General features: G+C 35.9%; 1 protein-coding gene across 1 annotated transcript; it reads left to right on the top strand.

Moving 5' to 3' along the window:
* The first annotated feature begins 6,360 nt into the window (after positions 1 to 6,360).
* On the top strand, positions 6,361 to 16,537 carry LOC139132677 (solute carrier organic anion transporter family member 4A1-like). Its single transcript, XM_070698944.1, is given in 12 exon segments — positions 6,361 to 7,066; positions 7,069 to 7,127; positions 7,130 to 7,280; positions 7,778 to 7,880; positions 9,759 to 9,880; positions 10,653 to 10,904; positions 11,908 to 12,103; positions 12,268 to 12,286; positions 12,839 to 12,988; positions 13,761 to 13,942; positions 14,909 to 14,973; positions 16,074 to 16,537. Coding segments are annotated over 12 exon segments (2,124 nt in total). The 5' UTR covers positions 6,361 to 6,534; the 3' UTR covers positions 16,367 to 16,537.
* The last annotated feature ends 291 nt before the right edge of the window (positions 16,538 to 16,828 follow it).

Genomic DNA, 16,828 nt, shown 5'->3' with positions numbered 1-16,828 from the left:
GTTGAAAACCAATATGCTGCTGTCAAGAACTTCCGTCTGTCAAGACTTCCGTCTGTCAAGATCCGTTGACGTCATGCCATTGTGATGGGTCATATCATAAACTGGTGGGGGTGTTCATGGCTCAGGTTGAGGTGTGGGAAAACGATTTTGAACTATGACAAAAATCAAAAGGGACTTAGCGGCATAGCCACAGTGTTAAACCTTTCTCCAAGGTTTCTTAGTTGACTACAATCTATTACAGACTACTGAGCTGACGTTAGGGGTACTCACTTTGTGTTTGCTCACTCTGTGAGCGCTAGTGTTTGGTACTGAGTTGCGTGGATATCCCCTCATGGCCTCACGTGATCTGGGCCTGTTGCATAATCTGCAGAGATGATCATATGCCTCCGAGTCTGAAAACTGTCATTGTGTAAGCCTGTCGGCATTTTCCTTGCATTTTTCTCATTTAATTTTGCAAAATATCGGCGAGTACCTCAATATTTCAAGATAACCCTTTCTTCCCAATCGTTTCCTGGAGTTTCAGAGTCATATGAACGAAAATGAGTGAAAGTTTTAGACAGGAAAATCGGACGTCGGCCATGTTCAATGTTTACAGTACAATCAGAAGTTTACGTGGAGGAATTAACCAACAAACACAGGAGTGTTCATGATGCCCGCCCTCTAGAGGCAGACCCTCCTATATGAAGTACCACATTTGATGCTTGTGGAAAGCTTGACCACACAATGGAGCATTTAAACTTTTAGAAAATGACAAACTGAATAAGAAGGTATTCAGAAAATGTCAAATACTGAGGAAAAATGCGCAAATATTCAAAATAAAAGGTTAACTGATTGGTCAGCTATAAAAAACAATGAAAATGTTTATGATCAAAAGTTTTTGAGATGCGCACATTTTAACAAATACAGAAATTATTAACATTATAAATATAAGACCAAACTATTTTTTCAGGGATGGGACAGGTTGGAAATGAGGGGTGAGAGACAAAGGCACTCCTATTGCTGCATGTGGATGCAGCCACACCATTTCATTTACAGCATACTTATTCACTGTGTTGTGTTCAAGTTCCATATTGTACTGACTATCATACAAGGATAACATAAGCAAATCATAAGCAAATCAAAGTAGAAAAGGATCAATGCTGTTGTGTGGATTTTGCTGAACATGGCTGATATTTCGCCCTATATATTTGGTTTCCAGCAAAGGCATATTTTGATGTAAAGTCAAAATTGACACTACATTGCTGACAATATATTTTACCGTTTCTGCATGAATTTTTCTTTTTTAAATTATGGTATATTAGTACTTCAAACAGATTAACAGTTATCGTGATGTCAACCCATAATTTTACATCACAAAGACTGTAATTCTGCCAACTTTTTTTGTTTTTCAGTCATTTTATAAATTTTGCACTGCACAAGATGATTGAACAAATTGCAATGTTTGAATTTGTAAACTCAAAGAATAAAAATCCTTTGGTCACAAATTAAATTATTTTTTGAAAAGAAATTTACTCTTAAACACTTTTAGCATATATTCTTTACACGGTCATGTATTTCAAGGAAAATATGCCTATGAAAAACAGTAATTTCTTCACTTTCAATTCTTTTTCAATACTATGACAATTATCAGCCATGAGGTTATACAAACACAAGATCAGATAGGCGTTTTTCATCATTTCCACAGGACTCTTTGGAAAATCCATTAAAAACAGTTAAAAGTGACTGGAAATGATCACTTGGTATACATTTAATTTACAGATGCCAGGTTGTGTATTTCACATGCACTCAGGTCAGTAAGGAAGTGCGCCATTACTATTTTGGACTGTTAATTCTTATTTCTGAATTGTTTAACTTTTTTCCACATTGAACTATCTTTTGGCAGTTTATACTGTAGCTTAGAATTTTTTTGATTGATGTATTTAATCATCTTTTGGGTTCTTTGGGTCCATATCCCACCTCATGCCCCTACATCATCAACTATTTACCAACAACTCCATGCCAACAACCAATTACCTGACCTGGCCACACATTAGAGAAGGTACAGCGTCATTGACGGTATTTTATTTCTGATCTGATGTTCTATCATGTGTTTATACTAATAACAAGATGTGTATGTTTGATGTTACACTAATACTAGGCTAAATTTGAAGGCACATGTACAAATAATATCTTGAATTGAACCCATGAATATGACCACAAATGTACGGCTTTATCAAAACTCAGAGGATGTACTTGTAATATGCCTTCTCAGTGAAGTAACATAAAAAAAGCTGTGTAATAAACTGACTTCTCTAGATCTGACTTCACCAACCATCATTGCAATGTATGATGTTAGTAATAATTAACTTATTAAAGTAATTTTACTCTCCAAAAATACAGTAATTTACTCACATTTGATACAATTCTTTTCAACATTTTAAGACTACATAAAAGTGGAAGTATATACATTTCTACGTTTGTACAATATTTTAACACCATTGATGTAAATCTGAAAGTTCCAGTTGAAGTTTAAATCTTCCTGTCTGAATAATCATGCATAGTAAAATAAATCTTCTAACTTCTAATTGTTCATATCTTTGTAGACAATTGTAACCATGGGCTCAATCTGATAAAAATCATAAGTAGAGATGTCATGACTTCTGCCTTTGTTCTCTGCTGTTCTGGTGAGCTGATAGTTGAAGTAACAGCAACAACGAGAACAGAATCGAACAAGTTCAAGTGGAAATGTCTACATCTCTACTTCTGATTTTACAGCATCTTCTGGATGCATACTACAGCTATCAGTAGCCAGCCACAAAATGCCAGGCAATTTTCACATTTATATCTTATAGTGGTAATGAGAAAATTTTCACAAAAACTCAAAAGAACATGTACAAGTAAATTGTTACTGAAGTAAAACTGCCCATCCATACCTATGACAAACGCGGTCTGTGTGGGCTTTATGGTTGATATGCAAATATCCTTTCAATTCTGTCCAATCAACACCACCAACCTCTCCAGCATAGTGATATTACGGTAAAGAATGTACTGTCTAGAACCCAAGCAGTTCTTGTTGATTTGAGTTTTATTCTTTGGTCTTTGTAAGCAACACTTTTCTCATATTCAGTCCTTGGAGACAGCAGATAAGAAACTAATATTGTCAGTGAGCTAACCCATGTGTGATAGAATACCGGTATATACAATCTCTAGAACCTATCTTTTACGGTACACCAGGATATATATAGATCATAAAGTATTTCTTTTTATAGTGCTATTCAAGAATGGCTGACAGTGCAACAAGTTTTATCAACCATTTTCTACCCAATACAAGGTGTGAGGGAAATTAAGCCACTTTACTCCTGCAGAAGCAAACAAGTACCTAACCACACAATTTTATGTCTCCACACATGTCAATAATATTATCAATTGGCAGTTTGTCAAAAAAACCTAAAGGCCAATGAATATTCATGTTTATGGTCTTACTGAGGTACAGCAAAGTATAATTGGTCAGTGGTTTGGAATCCCTGGTAATATTTGTTTTCTGACCAAATCAGATGTCATTGGGAGACTATTCACATCTGGAACTTTAAATGCCAGCTGAAATTTATTTCTTCAATTCATTGTGTTTTGATATACCCACAGACTTTTGAGCAAGTCTAATATAGAGGGTAATATATGGCTATATGGATTTGGTCTTATATAATACCAACCAGGGAATTTCTATGAAAATGATAATTAATAATAACTTTATAAAAATCTATTACATTGCTTTATCTTCTGTGGATACAGTATGGTAAGAAAAAAATAGTATTAATAAGATCACAATACAGAAAACATTTTATAATAATGGAAAAAAGACAAAAGAAAGTACATGTGATGGAGAAGAAAAAAAACGCTAATTCAGCATGTACATGTATAGTTTTTAAATATAATTTGTAGAACACATCTCTAATAGTACCGTGAAACATAACTAGGTTTTGAGTAGTTTTCTTCAGAAATATTCCAAGGCCAAACTATTTATAGTGGCTTGCAAAGTACCCTCTCTTTTGTCTTTATCAACAACTTGTAAATTACAGCTTTTAAACAAAGACACTCTTTCTTTGTTATACAACTGGCATTCAAAAATAAAATGCATCTCATCTTCAATATAATAGTAGTAGTTGTTTATTCCACTTGCACTGTAGGCCTCCAGCCATGTGCTGGAAATAGTACATAACAGCGAAAATAACAAACAGTGACCTTGAATAGATAAATTACAAACAACCTAAATTGGAAATCAAATACAAAAAGCATAGATTAATCAACTAGCTCTCTCCTTTTCTTGAAGCATGAAATAAATAACAACTTAATTTCGAAGTATATTTGTATTTTGTGTTGACATTAACTGAATGAATTTATCCACACTGGGATTGATGTGAAAATGCTCCGGTAAGTATTTTTCCCTAAGAGCCTGGTAAAGTTTACATTGTAACAGAAAATGGTATTCGTTTTCGATGATACCTTCATTACAAGGACACAATCTATTTTGGCGTTCAATATTTTTACGCCGACCCTGTTCAATATTAAGTACATGATTTGATAAACGAAATGAAGTTAAAGTGGATTGAAAATTGGTTTAATTTGAGTAAGTAAGTATGGTTCTACAGTGAGCGATGATTTGAAAAGTCTATAGGTTTCAAGTCTGCTGTATGTATTCATATCAGAGTGCTCATCTTCAATTTTGCTTTACTGTGGCATTTTTTGCAAAATCTACTATCTGCTGGAATCTTAGGTTTTCGACTTCTACCTAATTCAATTTCAAGATTGTGATCACTTAGTTTGAATTTTGAGATAGTTTTATAGTTAATCCAATGGACAATAAGTGCATTAGTTCGGAGTGCGTCCAAATAGGATGATGCTATTATTATCTTCATGTCTTTTCACAGTATAAAGTCAGAAAATGTGTTATTGCGGTTCCTCAGGTTTACTTTGGTAATGTACATGTATTCTCAACAAACTTGCCAAGTAATTTTACACCCATTACTAGCAAAAACACTGTTTTAGTGTACCATATGACATTTCATTATCAAACTTCCATAGGTTAGTTAGCTTGTATGAGTACTGTACATACCATAAGTCACACTTACAAAGTTTGGATCTTTCAGGTCTTTGCCCAGAAGGAAATTCTTTATTCTTACAATGGAAGTTGATCATTTGTGATGTGGATTAGCCTCATATACAAAACATTCATCTTCTCTCACTTGTAAAGTAAAGCAGTTGATGTGTAAATTTGAGATGGGCTCTTTGTCGAGTGTTTAATATGACTCACAGTAGTGTTGAATTTTGCTGTGGCGTGGTACCATTGTTTGAGATTCCAAAGTGCATAGCCTCTGTTGCGTGGTTACATAAATTCTCACAATAATTGAGATCATTGTGCAAACCATTCTATTTTCTATTTGTCGCTGACATTTTGACCCTATCATCTTGGCTGGTACACCTAGAGGCAAAACACTGGAGTACAAATGTGACCCATTGGCAAGGTCAGCCCAGGAGTACATTGAGGTCATTGACCTAAGCATAGATTGTCAATCTAAATCATTTCACAGAATTACAGGAAAGAGTTTTAGATCACAGAAATTCAGGAATGCAAAGTCACTGAATCACACCATGAACAAGCCAGTTTGATTTTTATGAAATTCAACAGGAGCAACAAAACAAGAACATTTGTGACTGGAGGTATTTAATGTGTGTACGTCATGAGGGTAATCTATTGAGCATTTCCACTGTGAACTAGTATTGAATGGTTTTATAAGGTATTTATTGAGTCTTTTCAACAACAAATGAACAGGTTGTTGGTATCTATATGTACCGTAGTACCGGTATAGCCATTTTCTTCACTTAGTGTGGTAAACCAGCTCAGGGGCAACTGTAGATAATGATGGTGTTGAAGCCAATAGTGATTAGTATGACTTACATATACCAGTACATGTTCATATGGCTAATTCCTCTTAGTCACTGAACATCAATGCTTGCCATCAATTATCAGCTGTGGTACTGAGAGTACAATTCACAGAATAATGTACTGGTATGAGATCTGTGTAAAGAGTTGCCTGCATACTGTAGCATGTGTATGTTGTATCACAATCTACTGAGAATCAGAATAGATTGAAGATTTTTATCTTTGCATCTTCTTCACCATCCTCATCAGATGTTGGAAGAAAAATTTCATCTCAACATCTTGTTTTCATCAGATTTGTTATGTTTTTAACAGCATATGTACAGAACATACTAAAATAAAGTTTATGTGATCATGGTTTTTCCTACGCAGTCATTTTCTCTGTACTTTCAGAAATTCTCTGAATGAAGGCTAATAATTGATTTTTTTTCTGATTTTCAGATCAAAATGACAACTGAGTGATACCATAGTGACAAAGACAAAGTCAACAAAGGTGTCGGGAGAGGTAGTTGTCCATGCATACAGACAGATATCATCTCACAGGCTATGCAGACAACCTAGAATACACCAGCCATTGATAGAATTCAAAAATCTGTGTCTGTAGAAATCGTAAAGTGTAGATGTCAAGTCTTGATGCTGGTACCACTGTGGACAAAAGTAAATTAGTTTCATATGGTGCTGTGAATGGTGCCGAGTTCTCTGGTATTGCCATGGAGCCTCACAAGGAAGATGATCTGAAGGAAATGGACTCATATCCCGGCAAAGATGCTGTGGAAAGAGAAGCGTTGGATGGCAGTTTACACCAAGAATCTGAAGAAGAAGATCACCAATGTGGATGGGGGAGTTGGAAACCAGCTTGCGTACAGGTCTGCAACAACGCCAAAGGAGTGCTTGTGTTTCTCAGCATCCTTGCCATCACCCAGGGCATGGTTGTCAACGGATTTGTCAATGTTGTCATCACAAGTCTTGAACGTAGATTCAGCCTTCCTAGTGTGAACACTGGACTGATCGCAAGCAGCTATGACATCGCCGTAGTCATCTTACTTATCTTTGTGACGTATTACGGTGGGCAGGGTAACAAACCAAAATGGTTGGGTGTCGGTGCATTCATCATGGGACTGGGATCATTTGTTTTTATGATGCCACATTTCACCACGGACTCTACGAATTTGAATCAGATATCATTGATGTCTGTAATCAAAACGGACTATCCAAGAATGTGAAGATGAAAGTGGATTGTCAGCGTATTTGGGAGTTTTTATCCTCGGACAGTTGCTGCATGGTGTAGGAGCGACTCCACTGTATACTCTAGGTGTCACTTACCTCGATGAAAATGTTTCCGTCAAAATGGCATCTGTATACATAGGTAAGGTCTACATGTCAACTTTACGCATGGACACAGCGTTATATGCAAATGTGCCTATACCGGTACATTTGTGTACCAGTGTTTTTGTTAAAGTTCGGGAAGCCAGCTACCATTTGAACTGTCTGTTGTTTCCTATTACATTGATATACTGTGGAGAACCTAGATAACAGGATCGGGGAACCCCTGTAACATTTACCTGAGTACTGCCCTCAACCAAAACACTGTTCCAATTCTCCAAGTGATACATTTATGAACATTTGTCAATTAAACTTCAGTATGAACCTCAGGGGTTGCAATCATAAAATTGTACTCACCTTTACAAACGAATGACATCTTTTTCATCCAGCAAGAAATCTGGAATCACTATTTCTGTCCTGTAATCACATTTGTAAGGAGGGTATATGTTGACTCTCTATTCAAATCATTTTATTTATTTAATGTTGTTTATGATCTCTCCCAAACATTTTTAAACTTCAGTATTCCATATTTTTCTTCAGGGATTTTCTACAGTACCTCACTTGTGGGTCCAGCCATGGGTTATCTTTTGGGAGGTCAATTTCTCAACATTTACACCGATATTGGACAAGTTGATACTTCAAGGTGAGTTAACATTACAGCAATTGTAATTAAACAGTATTTCAAATGAAAAAGAATATGTACATATCATATATGCATATGCATAAACAAGAACTATTAAAATGTACAGTACTGCTGTGTAGGTTAAGGTAGAATGTACCACAGGAACAGATATTCAGATTCTCAAATTTATACAAATCTTTGCTGATCTACCAATTTTAGGGGTTCATTTTAAAGCTCTTTGGCCCCATTTTAATACTCTTGGAGTAAAAGAAATATTCAACATCTTAGTTAAGAACATTTTATGTTCCCCTTTATAGTTAACACTGGTAGGCATTTTATATTTCCAATATCAGTAAGTGTTAGGTACTTTGTTTCTCCAGTACCAAACTTTGCTTGGTGGCCCTCAGATTTATTCTTGATTGGGTAAGAGTATGGGTGAAATGCATTGAGGAAAGTTTGAACAAAATTTTGAAGTCATTCACTTCTGAGGTGCATACTCTCATAACATTATTATTATTTTCACTCACAAGACTCTAGATATATGCTATTCTATATCATGTAATATTTTCGATTCCCTCCACAAAATACTAATTTATTAGCTATTGATGTTTCAGTGAATATGGTTCTACTTTTAGAAACACATTGACAGTAACTTTCAGCCATAATGTACTTGAACATGTAAATCCCCAGTCCACGCAATAACCATACCAAAGAAATCAGGAGCATACCATCATCTTAACACCGATATTAAAACAAATATCAAGAAAAGCTACCAGTAACGTTGGTTTTGTTAGAACTGTTGAAAACTGACAAAATTTGAAGTCATCAGAGCTGATCATGAGCTAAACTATAAATATATTTTGCTTGAGAGATATCTTATTTTCAACTTTTCTGAAGTGAACAAAACCCAGGAATTTGCCTCCAAATATATTCATAATAAAACCTGCTGTATATCACAGTATACTGACTCCAGAATTAGTGTACTAGAGAAGTGAATTTTACAGGATTGGATGTTAACACATGGCGTATCAGATTCTGTACCAGATGTTGTATGATAGCTTTAATATGGATGAATGCCTTTTAACACGTAGGTGTCTACGTGTACATCTGACATTTTAAATGTTTCCAGTAATTTCAAAGTGGACTTTGTCAAACGAATGGTTGTCTTTCATAATTTGAATGACGGTTTTCATCAAACATTTTCTGTTCACTTTGATTTCAATTGTTACTAGACAAGAGAGTACAATTCAAGCTATTGATGCCATCATTTAAATACCGGTCTCTTGCTGTGGTACAAAATGTAGTGTATAGCAGGCAATATCATAGGACAGAAAACATGTTTTATGGAAAAACCCTGAGTTTACTATTCCTTACTTGTTGTACTAAATCAGGTAACATCAATGTATGTCAGCTAGTACCCTTTTTCTGAGCTTAGAAGCTCAGACTCAAAATATCCAGAAAAATCTTTGTCGAAGTGATGATAGCCTTGTATCACTTTTGAAAATAGTTTCTCTCCTTAATTCATGGCACTCATAAGAGTGAAGAAATATACATCTCTTTACAGTTATCATGTCAATTAATTTAACGTTTCTTTAATTTTCCACTAAGATGGCACTTATCAGCTGGCTCAGTTGGCATTAATACTCATGAATACGGTACTGTCCAATGCATTCTACAAGTCATTACTTGAAGACATCATCAGCACAAAGTTTGGCTTCCATTGAAAACCAATCAAGTATACCATTATCTTTACTTCCATAGCAGCGAAAGCAGTGCATTTTATAGGTGAAAATGAAAGAGCATTTGATTCAGTGGAGAGAATATTTATTGCACATTTGACATGAGTGCACGATTGTAATCCTTATAATGGGCTCACTGTCTCTCTGATCTTGGTTACAGTTTAGATATCAGTGTTGACAGTCCGCTGTGGGTTGGTGCCTGGTGGATTGGTTTCATCTTAGCTGGTGTCTTGGCCTGGGCTACATGCCTTCCTCTGCTTGGTTATCCAAAACAACTACCAGGTAAGAAATAAGTTGGATTGCTTCCTGTCAATGTTAGAAGAAATTTAAAATAAAACAAACTTTTCATCACACAAAAGAAAGACTTTCAATAATTATGAAGTACTAATATGTCATTCAACAAAGTATCGAAACAGAACTAGTCAATGTATTGAAACTTGTTGCTCAGAAAACGTAACAATAGTTCCATTAGCTGAAACTTTTGACATGTTTTCCAGCATTTTTTTGTTTGTTTGTAAAACAAAGTTTTATTTTCTAATCTCAGTATCGTGTGGAATACCAAGTGTCAAACTTCATGTGTTCCACATCATTGCGTACAAGAGAATTCTAATCTTGACTAGAAATCATGCATCACTAGTAACATTGCATAGTGCAGACATTGCATTGTTTTATAGACTACATGTACTTAGGGAGAAGAAGAGTGTGTAATGTTTCTGGAACAAAACTAACAAAATATTATCGGAAATAACAGCTTTTGTCCAGTTACATGTATAAATACCTTTTCTGAAACCTTTTCTGTACTTGATCCAACTGAGAGTTATTAGAGTTCAAGTTCAGTTTTCAATGCAGTCATATCAAGCCACAGTAAAAATGTTACAGAGGTTTCCTGACCTTTTACCGTTGATCTCTGACCCTGGCAAAAAATATCGCACTCATTGACAAAAGTATCGTAGAGAATATCGATGTGTTGTGTCTACATTCAACTATCATATCACACATGTACTTTAGTTGCTGCAAATTGACATCCAGCCAAATCCTTCTATCTACTGTACAGGTTCCGATAAAATCCAGCGTGAATCTGAAACTCAGAAAGGAAGTGACAGCCGTGCCTCTCAGCCAGGTTTTGGTACAAAGCTGCGTGACCTGCCTGTAGCCTTTTTGATTTTGATGCGTAATGTACCCTTCATGTTCCTGAACTTAGCAGGGGCCACAGAAGCGTTTGTGGTTACTGGATTTTCAACATTTGGTCCAAAGTTTGTGGAGTCCCAGTTTAGTGAATCGTCATCTTGGGCGGCAACACTTGTTGGTAAGAATATAGAAAACCTCACTACATATTGAAACCAGAATAACTGAAAGTATTTGACGTTTTGGCAGTTTCTTGGTCTACTTTTCTAAGTTCATTTATGTTAAAATATCATGTAATTGGTTTCTGGACAAAGCCTGTTTATGTGCTACCAATATTGCTGTTGTTCAAAATGCTGTTTCTGTCCAATTCTGAGTTTATCATCAACAATAACAGCCCACATCTTGCATCTACTGGCAGTGTCCTCAAACCCAATAATTAATTGGTATCGGAATATACGCTTGGGAAGAGATAAAAATATTCTTGATGCACTGAACAACAAATAGTTTACGATAACACTTTGTAACAATTACAGTTGCTTAGGCTCTTATATGGACGTCTGTCTTGGTGTTACGCGAATGGCTGGGCCTTACTTTAAGATGAGGAAAAATTATAGTTTAACAGTTGAAAGTAAAGATAAAACAATCACATATCACTGAAACAGTTATGTAACACACTGACTTTCTACCTCCTTTACATTGATGAATAAAGGTGTATTTGCTGCATTGTTATGATCTTTAATTAAAATAAAGGTTGTAAAAGAGGAATTGTTACCTTATTCATGATGCAAAGTTGAAATGCAGTGAAAGATAACAGGGGCTATTCAATACTGTTCCTCACACTATCATAGTCTTTGGTTCCTACAACTCAGGTTTGAGCAGTGTGCCACCAGCAAACAGATCAGCTGTTGAGAGATAATGTGGCAAAACAGTTCAATACAGTACTGACGAAGGGTTGCACCGAAACATCTGTGCATTTTAGTCTCTGCAGTTCAATACTCTGAGTTGATTGTACATTGTATCATTAAAGTACATAAGTACTGAGCCCTACAGATGCAACTGTCCATTGTATGAAGGTGACCATTTCCACAAAAAATCAGAGATTTCACTTGAAGTGATCAAGGTAAAATTCATCCAGCATTATTCCGGCATGTCAGAGACTCTCAATGATTCCATATTCATTCCAGGTTTGGTTGTAGTTCCCGGTGGTTTCCTAGGCACTCTTGGAGGTGGCATTCTTGTCAAGAAGTTCAATCTGAAAGTGAAGGGCATCATCAAATACTGCATCATTGCTGTGTTCATCTCATTTCTAAGCTGTGCTGCAGTCTTAGTGACTTGCAAAAATCCATCCTTTGCTGGGGTTACGGTGTCCTATTACAACCAGTGAGTATTATCATCAACATTGTAACTTACATCACTGAGTGCTCTAGCTTACAGCATAGACCCTAGTTTTCTATGGCCTGTGCTTACAACACATTTTGACAATACTGGTTGTATTGTATTAACCCCATTATCTGATCACAATATCTGTAATATCATTACATCAGTGAGACTATGATGACAGCTGTTAGTTTTTATGTCACTTACAAAAACTTTGTATCATAATCATCATTGAATTTCACACTCAAGAATTGTTTTAGAAAGATTCAGATTATATCAGGTACTTACTTGTGACTGGGATATGTTTACATCTTAAATACAAGACACTTCGGTGTGCATTAAGGAGTTGAGCAAGAAACAGTTGATTTTAGGATTAAAGTGATACAAAATTTCTCAAACTTTAGAGCCATAGGTTCTATCCCTGCAAAGAGAGATGTGTGTGGCAGATCCAAATGTGAAGATAACAACAACAGGAAAAAGTTGTCAAAATTTTGAATGACACAGATGAATTTTTTCCTACGAAGGAATGTTTACAGAACACAGAGCTCTCCCAATTTATGACAAGACTCGTCAAAGTTTCCATGGATTTATATATTTTCCATAAACTTATGTCACATTCCTTTGAAATTTTTAGGACAACATAGTTAGATGCCTACCTGATTAAGAGACCTCAAAACGAAATGGGTGCATTAAAGTGGAACTTTTTTTCACTAATAATCACATTTGTTTTGTCTTCAGAACATTGAGGGCACCAATGTGACCAGCCAATGCAATGTAAACTGTCACTGTTTGTCCATGTATGATCCAGTGTGTGGAGCTGATAACATTATGTACTATTCATCCTGCCATGCAGGATGCACACAAAGAAATGATAATGGCGATACAAGAGTAAGTCTTTCCTCACTTCATCTAGTGGGATTTCCCCTCTTCTTCAATCATGTAAGGTCTTCTTACGTTTCCTGAATTCCATGTTCAGTAAGGCACAGATTTACACTGGTTTGTTACAGTTTCCCATACTGGCATTGAATATCATTTGTACTTGTATTGAAAATGTAACCAGTATTATGTATAAAACTCACTTTGCTATTAAAATGTAAATTAGTGCTAAAGAAAAAGCAATAAATGTCAAGATTTCTATTGGTACATTTTGCAATGCCTCTTGGAAGTATACAAGTTTTTTCAGTTGGAATATGTTGTCTTTCTGTTTACTGTTTGAGGACCTCTCTGGCTTTGTCATCGTTTGAACTGGAGATGTGTTTCATCAAAGACTATGGGAGTTTCAGGAGAATTGTGTTGTTTCTTTCTACTGTTTGAGGGCGCTCCCTAGGTGACATTCTTATAGCTGGCAACATCACCTTGTGCTTTTTGCAGGAAAGCAACCTTCTGAATAATGTTGAATTATGAAACATATTATTCCATCGACTCTTCATGAAAGTAACATGAAAAAAGAACATTTGCATTTTCTGCCAAACATTGTGTTCTAAACTGAGAATTAAATTTCTTATCTATCAAAGAAATCTTGTCTAAAAGATGTGACTTGTTGTGTAAGGCATTACATTCGATAAGAGACGTACAAATAAAACAGACCAACCCTCAAAGTTGCTTCATATTCTTAATTTTGTTTGAAAAATTTTAACAAACAGTTAAATTTCACTTGCAGGAGTACAGTCACTGTTCCTGCATTCCAGAAACTGATCAAGTATTTCCGAACTCTACCATGGCAACAGCCGGCAAATGTGCCAGCAATTGCAGTTTCTATGAACCTTTATTTCTGGTAGTGTTTTTCCTGGCAATAACATTCACATTCCTTGCTGGTGTACCAGCCCTGACAGCAACTCTCAGGTAGGTTATATGCCCTACGCACACATCACCACTGACAGCTATTGATATTATTTTGGAAAACTTAACATTTTGAAATCAGAATAACTCCGTTTGTTGTGGGAAGGCTGTCCTTAATATTTTGAAAGGCATAAAATTGCATAGCGTCAGATTTCATGTGCACAATAATTTTCAACAAATGAATCCTTTCATTGTGGAAACATGTTTTATTACATGTATTTACTTCACATTGTAGTCAAGTAAATTCCCAAAACAGACCTCATCCAATATTGAAAAAGCTTATGTGACCCCTACAACACTCGTGTCTTTGCTAATGCAAAGTGTCTAAAACAGAGCCTCATGATTGCCGCAGCTCAACCCTTTCATCAGCATGGTTTGGTCCAGCCCCATTAATTTGAAACGGAAAATTATATTTACTCACCTTTGTTAAATTATCATCTATGACTGTGATGTAGTTCTCGTAAACGTGTTGCCCCTGTTCGGTGCATGATTGCTGAAGTTATGTACAGTCTTACTGCTACAAGCAGGGTTATAACATAGTTTTAGTATCCAATCATCATGCATCTTACATCTTCAAGCACATGATGGGCAGGCTTCTGACAGCCAATGATAAAGTATCTTACAGGTGGCAGTATCAAATGTATTACTTTGTACATGCAAGCATAGACACTAGTAATTCTCTACTGTCTATGATGCAAACAATTTTTGCCTCTTCAAGTCTTATCAGCAATATTTGTAGGAAATTTCCCTTTGAATTAACATCTACATGAATACATAGGATTATCACTCTTGGAATGATTACATGCCTAAGTCAACCCACAGACCCTCGAGAAAAACTCGAGGGTCATTGGTTAACCTTGTCAGTTTGTAGTATGTCCAATTTGAAAATACAAGTTAATGGAAAAGTTAAACTTTCTGTAATGTGAGGTACTGTACATTGGATTAACAGTCAGTGTATTTTCATTACAGGTGTGTTCCATTCTCACAACGGTCATTTGCCCTTGGCCTTCAGTGGATTGTCATCAGGGTTCTAGGTAAGTCATACACAATTGCAAACTCCATACACAATGTCTTGAATTTTTGCATTGGGTGTGGATAACACTCAAGAGCTTCCCAACAAATTTCTTTTAACAAAGACATTGTACAGCACATGTATTTTACTGCTGGTTTTTGCGGTGTACAACAAAAATGTTGCTCACTTTTTTTACAAAAAAAACATACTTTACCCATGGAGAAATTTTCAACAGTCAGGTATCGGACAATACTGTTTCTGTCTTCCAACAAACAGTTAAAATAACTGCAACTTAATCCATTAAATTCTCCTGCTTTGGTAATATTATAAGTCAGTCATGAGGGACTAAAAGATATTTGATAAAGCTGGACCGTGGTAGTAATTTCAAACGTAGTGACTGAAATTCTCAAAATATCTCCAGGATTATACATTGAACCATACGGTGCACTACACATATGGCAAAGCCAGCAACAGCAGATGGACATGCATTTGAACAATGATACTGCAAATCTATTCACAGCATCAATAAGCCAAATATTTGTTCAAGTCTTGAGGCTGAAAATCCAGCATTCACTTCATGGAATGACACAGCCATAGTCACATTCATAGCTGTTCATTTGTGAAATGTGTACTTCCCAAACTCTACAACCACCACCATGTGCAAACATTTACAAAATTTACAGTTTGCTTTCATCTACTTGTTTCTGATGCTGATTGTTTTTTGTAGTGCGGTGTTGTCATTTTATCATTTGCTAGCTGTAAAAATTCAGCATTTGTGTTGTATAAAGTGACAGCTTTTTGATTAGCTATATCTCCGAACAAGATTATTGACTGGACACATTTTCTCAAAGGCGAAAAATGGACTTACAGCACAGAAATAGTCAATGTCAACAAGGACTACTGGGAGAATGTGAGATTAATGACTGCTGCTATGTAATCAGCTTCACACATTAGTGTCCAATCGCTTCATCACTGTGGAGATGAAGACTGTAAAAGATAATTGGTACAAATGTACCATGCTAACACTCATGTAAATGGATATTTCTGTGACTTTATTTTGATGAAAAGCTCCTACAAACAATTCATCTAATATTCCGATATATTTTCTCTTTTGGTCAACAGGGAGCATACCCGGTCCAATTATATTTGGTGCAGTGATTGACAAGACATGTCTGCTATGGGACAATCGCTGTGGTGAGGAAGGTACATGTTGGCAGTACAACAATCCCCAGATGAGCCTCTATTTGCTGCTTGTTTCTGCAGGATTCAAGTGCCTTTCTCTTTTGTTCTTTGGTTGTGCTCTGTGGACGTACAAACCACCAGAGGAGGGAGATGAAGGAGAGCAAGAGGATGATGGAAAGATGAAAGACGTTGCTACCTCCACTGGTAATGAGTTGAAACACATTACTGAGTAGAAATGTTATTGAATCTAAATGGTAGCTGGAACTCTAAACAAATTTGTCACATAAAATGAACTAACAATTGTTGCCAGAAATTCTTTTGGGTTTTTTGCATCCTGTCCAAGTTTTAGTTTTGCTGTCTCAATGTGACAGTTTTAAGGGAGACAGGCACTTAACAGTGGCGTATCACTGGAATACATTTATAGTGTTTTCTTTGATTTAAATATTTACACCATGTCCAAATTTGTATTGTTATTTTAATATTTAATTTCCTATCAGAGTATTTCTGTTTACAAAGATGACAATGTAACGTAGCAGTATCATGTCACTAATCATATTGATAGGTTCATAAGCACATGGACTTCAAGAATCTCCATTTCTCAAAGCTCTGTGGATATTCTATTCAGGAAATTCTAAATGTAAAGGTTTAAAGGCTGCCTGTAGCTCTCTTGCAAAGTTATTTGTGATTTGTCCATT

This window comes from Ptychodera flava, chromosome 5 (assembly GCF_041260155.1).
Source record: "Ptychodera flava strain L36383 chromosome 5, AS_Pfla_20210202, whole genome shotgun sequence".
Classification (NCBI taxonomy): domain Eukaryota; kingdom Metazoa; phylum Hemichordata; class Enteropneusta; family Ptychoderidae; genus Ptychodera; species Ptychodera flava.
This window is presented reverse-complemented; position numbering and strand designations above follow the sequence as displayed.